This window comes from Amblyomma americanum, chromosome 2, assembly GCF_052857255.1.
Source record: "Amblyomma americanum isolate KBUSLIRL-KWMA chromosome 2, ASM5285725v1, whole genome shotgun sequence".
Lineage (NCBI taxonomy): Eukaryota > Metazoa > Arthropoda > Arachnida > Ixodida > Ixodidae > Amblyomma > Amblyomma americanum.
In genome coordinates, this window is record NC_135498.1 from 99,298,693 (window position 1) to 99,310,693 (window position 12,001).

At 51.3% G+C, this 12,001-nt stretch overlaps 1 protein-coding gene across 1 annotated transcript in view; it reads left to right on the forward strand.

The window, feature by feature from the left end:
- The window catches only part of LOC144119928 (uncharacterized), a 14,786-nt gene continuing 2,785 nt past the window's right edge, over positions 1–12,001 (forward strand). Inside the window, exon 1 of the mRNA XM_077652430.1 lies at positions 1–202. Within this exon, the coding sequence (XP_077508556.1) occupies positions 1–202 (202 nt within the window). The remainder of the gene's footprint in view (positions 203–12,001) is intronic.

Genomic DNA, 12,001 nt, shown 5'->3' on the forward strand with positions numbered 1-12,001 from the left:
ATGGACTTCAGCGACTCGCTGTGGGACGACCGCAGCCCGCTGGAGCAGCTCCTTCTGACGGGACTGTGCTTCGGTCTGTTCCTGCTGATGATCAGCGCCACGTACTTGGCCTACTTCGCGCAGACTTACAACCTGCCCGGCCGACGCCACGTCTTCGGCATGGAGTTCGACGTCTGCACCAAGGAGGTCTGCGTCGAGCACGGTATGCGGCTCTGCGGACCCGGAAACTGTTGCATTTGGGTTGCAAGCCCCAAGGGTAGCGTTGGCCTGGCGGCCTGGGGCAAAGCTGGAAACATCCGAAGGTCCCGGCAAAGGATGAGTCGACTGGCAACAGAACAACTTGTTTATTCTGGCATCTCAAAAGAGCAGCCGGTCAGGGCGACCACGTTACTCGAAGGAAGGAATCGAAGTCTCTCCCTCGGCGTCCGGGGCAGCGGCTTTTATACCCTCGGAGTCGAGGGCAAGAGGGAACGGCTTGGGAAGAGTCATCCGATACGGCGACGCTTGAACATGTTCAGGCGTGACGTGCGCGTCCGCCGGGCCGGCGCCGGTCAGACCTCCTCGCCTCCCAGTTGCGGAGCTTCTCTCCCCGGCTGCCGCGCTTTGACAAGCGTGGGCAAAACATGCACACACACAAACACGCACGCACGACGACACGTGGCACTGAAACCTGCCTGGACGCGCTTGGCGGGAGGCGTTGCGGCAGCGATGAACGAAGCCGCGGCATCCGGTGCATCCGCGCCGGCTATACCGCGCGCTGTAGGCGAGACGTAACAGACCGCCCCGCCGGGAGAAGGAGATCCCGATGGTCAGGGGACTGCATCCGCTGTCCAGAGGGATGTCGCTCGATGATGCTCGTAAACGAAACCGGTCGTCCCTCGACGTTGCTTGAGCGCAGCGCACAGAGAAGGCCTCGTTCTCAGGTTCAGGATCACACAGGGCACTGCAAAGTCACTTCAGGAGAGTTGCCATTTTTGTGCTCGTTCCCAGCAAGCGTTAGAACTACGCCGAAACGCAACCGCTCAGTCAGCAAGCACGAGACAACCCTCACTAAGCTCTGCCAGGCTCTTTCCCCTTTTATACTACTGCCTAGTTCCTTACAGTAGTCAAGCAGCACTCAGAACGCGTCCACAAATTGGAAAATTGCACTAGAAAGCACATAATCACTTTGAAACACTAAACAAACGCAATAAGTTAAAAATCCTGCCTCAGGAAGAAAACATCAGTAACAAACAACTTTGAGGCGGATTCCCACGTTAGGGGCTTCGACTTAAGCCATCGGCGTTACCGTTGAGACTCCCCTTTTTGTAACGCACCTCAAAGGAATATTGTTGCAAAGCGAGGCTCCAGCGCAGGAGGCGGCCATTTTTGGGAGATATGGTCTGCAGCCATTGGAGAGGGCAGTGATCCGTCTCAATGATAAACCTCGAGCCGGCTAGGTAGCATGACAATTTCTGAACGGCCCACACGAGACACGCACACTCTTTCTCGGTGGCGCTGTACGCCTGCTCACGACAGGTCAGCTTACGACTAGCATACAGGACGGGGTGTTCCACTTCTCCATTGTCCCTTTGGCACAGTACAACGCCCATGCCTCGCTCACTAGCATCGCACTGAACAACGAACCCTTTGGTATAGTCTGGCGATCGTAGCACAGGCTGGCTTGTTAGGGCGCTCTTTAGGGCGCTAAAAGCTCTCTCCTTTGTCTCGCTCCAGACGACTGTTTGGGGCTCTGTTTTTCTTAGAGCATCCGTCAGGGGAGCCGCGATATCGGAGTACCTGGGGATGTACCTCTGATAGTAGCCGGCGACACCCAAGAACGACCGAATATCGGTCTTCGTGCGCGGTTGCGGGAAGTCTCGCACAGCGGCCACCTTTATTTCAGAGGGGCGGCGACGACCCTGTCCAATCACGTGACCGAGGTATACAACCTCGGCCTGTGCTAATTGGCACTTGGGAGCTTTGACTGTCAAGCCCGCTTCGCGCAGGCGGGTTAGCACTGCCCGCAAGTGTGCCATATGCTCAGACCAGGATGCGGAGAATATCGCTACGTCGTCTAAATACGGTAAAGCGAATTCTTCCTGTCCTCGCAACACTTTGTCCATGAGGCTTGAAAAGCAGTATGGCGCGTTCTTCAAACCAAAACTCAAAACTTTAGGACGGAATGTTCCCATTGGTGAAATGAACGCCGCATACCTACTAGTCTCTTCTGTAAGTGGAACCTGCCAATAACCCCTGACAAGATCTAGGGTGGAAATAAACTGAGCGCTACTAACATTCTCAAGGCGCTCCTCGATGTTAGGGATCGGATAAATTTGATCCTTAGTGATGGAATTAAGCCTGCGGTAGTCGACGCAAGGACGAGGTTCCTTGCCCGGTACCTCAACTAAAATCAAGGGGGAGGTATAATCACTCTCACCCGCCTCAATAACACCGAGCTGTAGCATTTTCTTTACCTCAGCCTCCATAATATCGCGCTGGCGGGGTGACACCCGGTACGCCTTGGATCGTACTGGCTCTGGGGAGGTAAGTTCTATATCATGCGTAAGGACAGAAGTCCTACCAGGCCTCTCAGAGAACTGACCTTGAAATTCTTGTAAGAGTTGGTGTAGTTCGGTTTTCTGCTCAGGAGACAGCGGTGCTTTACTGAGTAAGTCACTAATGACCTGATCAGTGTCTTCCCTGTTCGTCACTGAGCCTAGTCCCGGAAGCTCGACCGGAAGCTCTTCGGGAACGTTTACCATCATACACACCACTGCTTCCCGTTGTCTATAGGGTTTGAGCAGATTACAGTGGTAAACTTGCTGTGCTTTCCGCTTTCCTGGCAGACTCACCACGTAGTTAACATCCGACAGTTTTTGAACAATCCGTGCTGGGCCCTCCCACTGCACGTCGAGTTTGTTTTTTAGCGATGTGCGCAATACCATTACCTCATCGCCCACCTCAAAACGACGGGCCCTGGCTGTCCGATCATAATAAACCTTGGCCCTCTGCTGGGCCTTTGACATTGCTTCACTTGACAACTCCTGTGCCCTTCTTAAGCGTTCGAGGAGACTAAGCACGTATTCGACCACGACTGGGTCGTCGCCCCTGCCTTCCCACGAGTCTCGAAGCATGCGAAGCGGAGACCGCAGCGAGCGACCGTACACCAGCTCAGCTGGCGAAAACCCCGTAGCCGCATGCGGCGCGGGCCTTAATGCAAACATCACCCCAGGCAGACACAGCTCCCAATCACTTTGTTGCTCAAAACACAATGCTCTCAACACGCGCTTCATGACGGAGTGGAGCTTCTCAACGGAATTCGACTGTGGGTGGTACACTGAGCTGTGTAACAGCTTTACCCCACACCTTTCGAGAAAGGCTGTCGTCAAAGCGCTAGTAAACACTGTGCCCTGATCTGACTGGATTTCCGCAGGAAAACCAACTCGCGCAAATATGGACAGTAGTGCATTGACTATCTCAACTGAGCTGAGTTCTTTAAGCGGCACTGCTTCAGGGAACTTTGTCGCTGGGCAGATCACAGTTAAAATGTGTCTGTACCCCGTGGCTGTTACCGGCAGAGGTCCCACTGTATCAATAACGAGCCGTCTAAAAGGCTCCGTAATGATAGGCACCAACTTCAACGGCGCCCTCGATTTGTCCCCTGGTTTGCCAACCCGCTGACAGGTATCACATGTCCTCACAAAGGTTTCTACGTCACGAAAACACCCTGGCCAATAGTACTCTTGCAAGAGACGGTCCTTAGTCTTCTTAACTCCTAGGTGTCCGGACCACGAACCGCCATGCGACAAGCGCAACAGATCCTGACGGTAGCACTGAGGCACGATCAGCTGATCGAATTCGACTCCTCTGCGGTCTAGATACTTCCGGTACAGGACCCCACCTCTTTCCACAAAACGAACATTTTTCTTGGCGATACCTTCTTTGACATTGCAGCGCATGTTTTCTAGGCTGCCATCCTTTTTTTGCTCTGCTATCAAAGCCGACCGGCTGACTTTTAGCAACCTATTAAGTCCATCGGACGTAGGCGCGATGAGCAAATCTGCAGATAGCTCTTCTAACTTTCCCGTGTCGGGCGTTTCCTCTCCAGTACCTGGTGCCTTAAGCGCTACAGGCTCAATTTTATTCAGTTCGGACGTGCTCTGAATATCAGCTTGCTGCGCCTCCGACCCTTTCTCATTGTTCGACAACGTCGGCCCCGCAACTACCGCCTTTGCAGCGAGCTCCCGAACTCTCGATCTGGTTAAGGCCTGAACGCTAGCCTCACCAAACAAAAGACCCTTCTCGCGCAGGAGGTGATCGGACCGGTTCGAAAATAGGTACGGGTACTGGGGGGGCAGCATAGATGACACTGCTGCCTCCGTCTCAATTGCTCCGAAAGGTCCTTCAATGAGCACTTTTGCTACGGGCAGACACACGCTGTGAGCTTCCACGGCTTGCTTGATCCATGCGCACTCGCCCGTGAACATATCGGGTTCTACGTAAGAGGGGTGAACTACATCCATTGTAGCTGCGGAATCACGAAGCACTCGGCACTCTTTCCCGTTCACGAGGAAGTCTCGCATGTAAGGCTCGAGAAGCTTCATGTTCTCGTCAGTGCTGCATAATGACAAAAACACGACTTTTGTTTTTGTTTCTGGACACTGCGCCGAAAAGTGACCCGGCTTCTGGCACGTATAACACACGCGCGCTTGCCTCGCCTCGAACCGCTTTCTGCGTTCGGCTTCGGCTGCCGCCGTCTCCTTACGTTCGGTCGGACTGCTTTCACTCGCATCCGCACTACGCGTGTCCCCCCTTGCTCTCATGGGTGTGAACTTCGGCCTCTCAGACTTGGAGCCAAATTCACCCTTTTGACCGTCCTTAGCTCCGCGAGCCCGACGCGTCACAAACTCCTCGGCTAGCTCGGCGGCTTTAGCCACTGTACTAACGTCTGGCCTATCCAAGACCCAGTACCGCACGTTCTCAGGTAACCGACTATAAAACTGTTCCAGCCCGAAACACTGCAGAATTTTCTCGTGGTCACCAAACGCTTTCTCTTCTTTGAGCCACTCCTGCATGTTTGACATAAGCCTGTAGGCAAACTCTGTATATGACTCATTTCTGCCTTTTTCATTTTCCCGAAACTTCCGACGGAACGCCTCCGCTGACAGCCTGTACTTTTTTAGCAGACTTGATTTCACTTGGTCGAAATCCTCTGCCTCCTCTCTCTTCAAGCGAGCGACTACGTCGGCCGCCTCGGCGGGTAACAAAGTGAGCAAGCGCTGTGGCCACGTTTCCCGAGAGAACCCCTGCTTCTCGCACGTTCGCTCAAAGTTAACCAGGAACAAACCAATGTCCTCTCCAAGCTTAAACGGCCGCATCAGGTCAGTCATTTTGAACGATACCCGTTCTCCTGCACCGTGTGCCTGACTTCCATTACGAGCGCGTTCCATCTCTACCTCGAGACGCTTCATTTCCAAAGCGTGTTGACGGTCGCGCTCTTCTTTCTCTTTCTCTTTTTGTTCTTTACGTTCGCGCTCGTCTTTCTCTTTTTGCTCCCTCTCCTCAATGGTCTCAAGGCATTCCGACAGCTCGTCATCCTCAGCCTCCAACTCAAGAATAGCCCTTAGCAGTTCTGGCTTTCTGAGTTTGTCTGAGACATTCAGACCCAACTCTCTTGCAAGCTCCAGCAATTTCGGTTTGCGCAACGACTTCAAATCCATGGCTGCTCCGAATGCTGCTTTCTCTACTGCCTACTATTGTCTTGCCGCAAACTAACCCGGCAGCAACGACAACACAATTACCAGCTCTGTTTCTGACACTAACAAAAGCCTGGCAAAACTCAGAAGAAGAAAGTCCCGCACTCACCAAACCTCGCAGCCAAGAATTCAGCGCAGTCGTTCCGCTGCAGGCAACCAGTCATCACACAGGGCTCGTTGCACTGCTCCCGGATGGTCGTTGTGCTGCTCAGCATACAGCTGACCGCATATCTTCGCTGCTGGCCTCCGTTGTCGGGATCTCACCGCTGGCAACCAGTTGTTGCATTTGGGTTGCAAGCCCCAAGGGTAGCGTTGGCCTGGCGGCCTGGGGCAAAGCTGGAAACATCCGAAGGTCCCGGCAAAGGATGAGTCGACTGGCAACAGAACAACTTGTTTATTCTGGCATCTCAAAAGAGCAGCCGGTCAGGGCGACCACGTTACTCGAAGGAAGGAATCGAAGTCTCTCCCTCGGCGTCCGGGGCAGCGGCTTTTATACCCTCGGAGTCGAGGGCAAGAGGGAACGGCTTGGGAAGAGTCATCCGATACGGCGACGCTTGAACATGTTCAGGCGTGACGTGCGCGTCCGCCGGGCCGGCGCCGGTCAGACCTCCTCGCCTCCCAGTTGCGGAGCTTCTCTCCCCGGCTGCCGCGCTTTGACAAGCGTGGGCAAAACATGCACACACACAAACACGCACGCACGACGACACGTGGCACTGAAACCTGCCTGGACGCGCTTGGCGGGAGGCGTTGCGGCAGCGATGAACGAAGCCGCGGCATCCGGTGCATCCGCGCCGGCTATACCGCGCGCTGTAGGCGAGACGTAACAAAACCCAATGACTTCACTGATCCTTCTCGTAGCCAAAGCAATAAAAAAATGATTATTCGAACCACCATTACTTTGCATCGAAGGGGGGCACCTCTCAGTGACACGTTCTAATTACTGCGTCCCTTTCACCCATTTTCCCGCTGTCAGCCATTGTCTGGTACAAGCACGGCTTGTACTGCCTGTACACCTGTATAATTTGTGTAATAGGCGACACCGATTGATTATTATTATTACGGTAGAGCCGACGTCCAGTTGGTTTGCACTAGCACTGCACTAATTTTACTTACAAATATCACGTGATGTAAGACAACAGCGCGTAGCTTTGAACGCAAGGTAGCGTAGTCGCCGATGGGCCGTCGGGTGCCCACAATGTGAGCAGTTCGCCACTTTAGTGCAACTTGCTAGAGAAACAGTACTGTTAGTTAAATGGTGAAACAACAGAGCGCCTGCGATACGCTCCCTTTCTCCCTTTTCCCCAGAACTTCTGAGTGCACATTTCAGGCGATACTCTCACCCGCGCATGTGGCGCCTGCTGTTGTACTCGTGCAATGTTTCCTTCTCGCTCTACTCATAGACAGATGCGGAGGAGGGGCACTTTTTAATGGTTCTACAATGCACTCTTCCAGAGCAGGACAGCGTAGACTGTCTGTAAACATTTGCTGAAAGTGCTGCGATTTCGCTCAAAACTGGCCTTGCATTAAAAAAAAAAAGTCGGGTAATAGCAGACTAGATATATAACATCCAATCTCTATCCTAAAAGCGCGAAAGAGAGTTAATAATTTTCGGCCTTAAATCCGGCATGTATCACGCACGCATTCATAGCATCTCGAGATTATCGGTTGCTGGAGCATCGTAAAATTGCACCAGAACACCCGCAGCTTCTGCCCGTATACAAGCTGTGCCCTCCGAACCGACGCTCGGCGCTCCTCACCACATCGTTGCTCCAGCCCGGGTGGGGCTGGGATTGTGACGTGTGCCATGGAGGGACGCGATTTGATGGACGTCGCTTTTCGCTCTCCCCAAACATGTGATTTTTGAATGGTGCGAAAGATGGCCCAAGTTTGTTGAGCCGCGGCAACTAGGGTATTCACGCTTTCGATATTCTAAGAACGGATATGGTATTATTTACGGTAGGCTACACGCCTCTCAATAAATAAGCACTTTAACAGTATTAGTTATTGTGCTTACTATTCAATATTATAGTTTACCAGCCAGCTAGTTAGTATGTCTTCCCTGTAATCTGTCTTAGCTGATGCTGCAGCACTTCTTAGCTGACGCACTACATCGCTGATAATGCTATGCCGAAAAAAGTGTTCATCTAACTCAAAGCCTATTTTTAAAAGTAGCCGACGATCTTAAGCGAAACACCCTGTATACCTGGTTCGCGTAGCTTTTTGCGGGAGCAATAACATGCGCAGCCACTTATTCACCATGCTGCGAATGTGTCTGAAAGCCAACAAATGCAGCTCGCAAGCTTCTGTCCTCGAATAACGGCATGTCATCCTTCTTTGTGTGTGCTGTTTATTAACAATGCATGCCTTCAAGCAATACCACGCATAGCGGTGCCAGTTTGTCTTCTCTGTCTGGTCATTCTGTATTCTCGGCAGTAACCTCGACTTCAGTGGAACATGCCTCGAGGATTTACGGAATGTAGTTACACTCATGCGCGACAGCGACGTTGCTATATATGTATACCACGCATAGCAACGCAGTTCCCGCTTGCTGTACGCAGCTACCGGTAGCGGTAAGGTGGTATAAATGAGTGCCCTTGCTTCGTTCCTTGGCACTGCTGGCCTCTGTTTCTCCCTATAGCATGCATTCACCGACCCACTTTCCCGCAATATACGCTGACGTTCTCTTCTTCCGTGGCATACCCTGACTTCCGTCTCCCTGCCTCGCCGACATGCTGCGACGTTTCCGGCCTTCAAGACATGCCCTGACATTTCCCTGTCTCTCTTTTTCGGCTGCATGCTCAGACTTTCCAACCTTCCTGTGTATCTGGCATGCCCTGATATTTCTCTCCTCTCTTCCCGGCATGTGCTGACGCTCCCAGTCTCCTTTCCTGCCGACATGCATCATACCATGCCATTCCCTAGCCGCGTTTACATGAATTCGACAGAAGTTGACTCCAGCCAACTTTTAGAGAGAAAGTGCAAAAACGTCGAGGAAGAGAGCAGAGGACTAGTCACGCTTCTTCTTCTTCTCAAAACCCGCTCTTTCTCTCAAAAAGTGTACTGAAGACGACTTCAGAGGCATTCATGTAACTGCGGCTCCTGTCTCCCTGTCTCGCCTCCAGCGCGCCTGCTCGAGTCGACGCTGAACCGTTCGGCCGAGCCATGCGGCCACTTCTACGAGTACGCGTGCCACCGATGGCCCCGCACTGTCGCCGCGGGCCTCGCCGAGAACACCAGCAACGTGTGGACGCTGCTCCGGAGGAACGCCATCGCCGAGCTGGAGGGTGAGCGCTCCACGCCGCGCCGTCTGCCGTGTCGTGAACCATTTGCTTTCTCAGAGCTATGCTCGAAGGTGACATTGCGCTCATTACAAAAACGTTCCTCGAAATTGCTGGCAATGTAACGTAAGCAAAAAACGATGGTATGAACAAAGAGATTACGAATTTTTGTCTCGGCCCAGCACCTATATGCCGTCTGTCTCCCTCCTTGCTTTAGTGTCAGTTTTTTTTTTAGCCAAAGTCATGTTTACAGTAGCATCGAATGGGCTAGAATAAACTAAAGTAGCACTTTCCGAATATTGATAACACTGGCTGTCTGCGCATAAGTTTCACGTAATCAGTAAAATTCTGTCTGAATTTGCGGGCATACAGGTGCCTGGAGGTGTGTTTTCAGTAGTGTTGTTCTTGGACACAATCAGTAAAACCAACACCCGGTCTAAGATGCGATCATGGCACGCCGACCCTTTACTTCGCAAAGCATTAAGGTCCCTATCCCTGTTATTTCGTTGTCCTTTTTCTCTCTAGCGAAGAAGGCGATTTTAGATTAAACAAGCAAGCACTTTTCAACGCTGGCTTAGCCTATAAGGCTGCATGGGCTACAAAAATCTACCTTGCAGCACAGACAGGACATAGGCGCGAAGAAGCAAACGACACCACTACACGGTTCTTCACGTCTAGGTGCCGCCTGATTCATATGATACATTCAAGCATGAGCCAGCATATCAAGAAGGCGCTCCGTTACGAACAAAACCTGTTGTCCTATTCACACTGGCGGCTCCGAGAATGCAATTACGCTATGCGAATAGCCTCCTCCAACTCGCTCTAGAAACAAGAAAATCAGAACTTTGATGAATCGCTGTCTTACTGCGGACGTTGGTTGGTTGGTTTGGTTCGTTCATGAGGTTTAACGTACCAAGGCGACTAAGGCTATTAGAGACACTGCGGATGTTCGTCGCGCTGTAGTAAAAAACAGGTCATCGTGAAAACTCGAGTACATATTTGTTTGCAAGCCCACGAGGTTGAGCGACTCAAGGCCTGGACGCGGCATCTACTGCACAAACTCTAACGTTCAGCCAGGCCCGACTCCAAGTCCGGTCCGATGTGTCGCATGGGTACCGGAACATCGCAGTCTGGCGACAGTGGTCGTCAGGGGTGTGCGAGGCGACGGCCGAGTCAGTTTTGGGCTCGCGAGGCGTCAGAGCAAACTTTTCCGTCACAGCGGAACGACGAGTACGCGAGGTTTTGCGTCGGCGGATACGAGGACGTCCGCTTCGTCGAAAGTCCGTGCCAATCTTTCGCGCGTCATCACGCGCACCACCACCACCCGCGCGTCTACCTCATTACGCAAAAAAAAAAAATCGGTTATGGAGTGCACTCCGGGGAAAATTTGCGGACAACTTTTGCATGTGATAAGGAATACAAGAACAGCACATAGAGTTACAAGGCAGAAAGCAAACTGTGAAGCGGTTATGACACCAACCAGGCCACTAGCCGTTATCCGGCGAGTAGCTTTTGCGTGTCTGGATCAGTGCGCGAATTACGCGTAGATGATTACAAAATTTGCTTACGAGGAGTTACGATCGCCACAAAAGACGTTGTGCATGTGATGGATGCAATGACGTTTGGAAAGGGGGGAGGGAGGGGAGTGAGCCAGCAGACGTAGCGGTTCGAGTAAATGGACGACCAATATGAAAAGGGTGCCCCGTGCGGTGGGATATGCATGACAGTGGGATTAGTATAGGGGATGAATACGCGAACTGTGAAATACCTTATGAAATAGGCAAAGGCTAGCGATGTGACGACGAGTGCCAAGGTTCAAACCTCCGCATTGAAGTTTTATTGCTGTTAAGTTGATATTAAAGGAGTAGTTAGAATGAATTAATCTTACAGCGTGATTGTGTAAAGTTTCAGTTCGTTAGCTAGGTAAGAGTGCCAGATCGCAGATGCATGTTCTACCTTCACCTGATGCCGATTTATGCAAGTAACTTTATGTGTCGTTGTGCATGTCGTAGGTGACGGCACAGAAGTCCGAGAGATTTATTTGCTTATCATATGACGTTACTGATACGAGTATGCCCGGAAAGACCGCTGCTGAAGGTTACTACAAGTTATATATAAGATTGTGCAAGTTCAACAGCGAAGGTGCTGATAGTGTGCAACCGGCTGTTGGCGTCGGTGAAACAAGACAGCTTTGCATTGGTTCTCGTTTAGTTTCGTCAGCTATTGGTCACACCTCCCTGAACGTGTTTAAGATAATATTCAAGAGCGGACTTTACAAGTTGGATGCGTTGGTGAATGGTTGATGCAGATTAAGAAAAAGTGTAACAAAGACAGGACATTGTGATGTTGTGGGACGCCTGATGTTACAGCAAGGGAGGTTGAATTCTTGTTCTTAACGAAAAAAAAAACTGGAAGTGGTTATTTCGAGATTTCTGGATTCATGTGAAGACGTTAGGGTGTCAGTTTAGCTGCTCTAGCTTTATTAGTAAGCGTTCGTGAGTTAACGTATGAAAGGCTTTTGCATAGTCTAAAAAATGGCGTCAGTTTGGCTATTATGATTACGATTAGCAGTACTGGCCGGTGAAGCCCAAAAACGTTTGGACTTTGAGGTCTGTTGGACGCCTGGATATTGTCCACGGTTTTTTTAAGGATTGAGGTACTTCTTGTCTAGCGTCATCGCGTAGAAAGCATGTGGTTGGAGTCTACACCCAATTTCGTTTTTTGAAGCTTGATTGTGAGCATGCCAGCTGTCAACCGACAGAACAACAGTTCAAAGTTCTCAGTTTGTTCCTCCCAGGTTTAAATCGCAAACAGGACATCGTAAAAGTAGCGGTACACGTGAGGGACGTCTCCTGGTAGTTTTTTTCGTTATTTGCTCAAATAGAGCTGGAGCTGTTTTATTTCCATACTGCATAAAGTTGAAGAGGTAGAGGCCTGAGTCGCATGTAAACGCCATTACTCCCATCGACTGCGGGGCTACAAGTA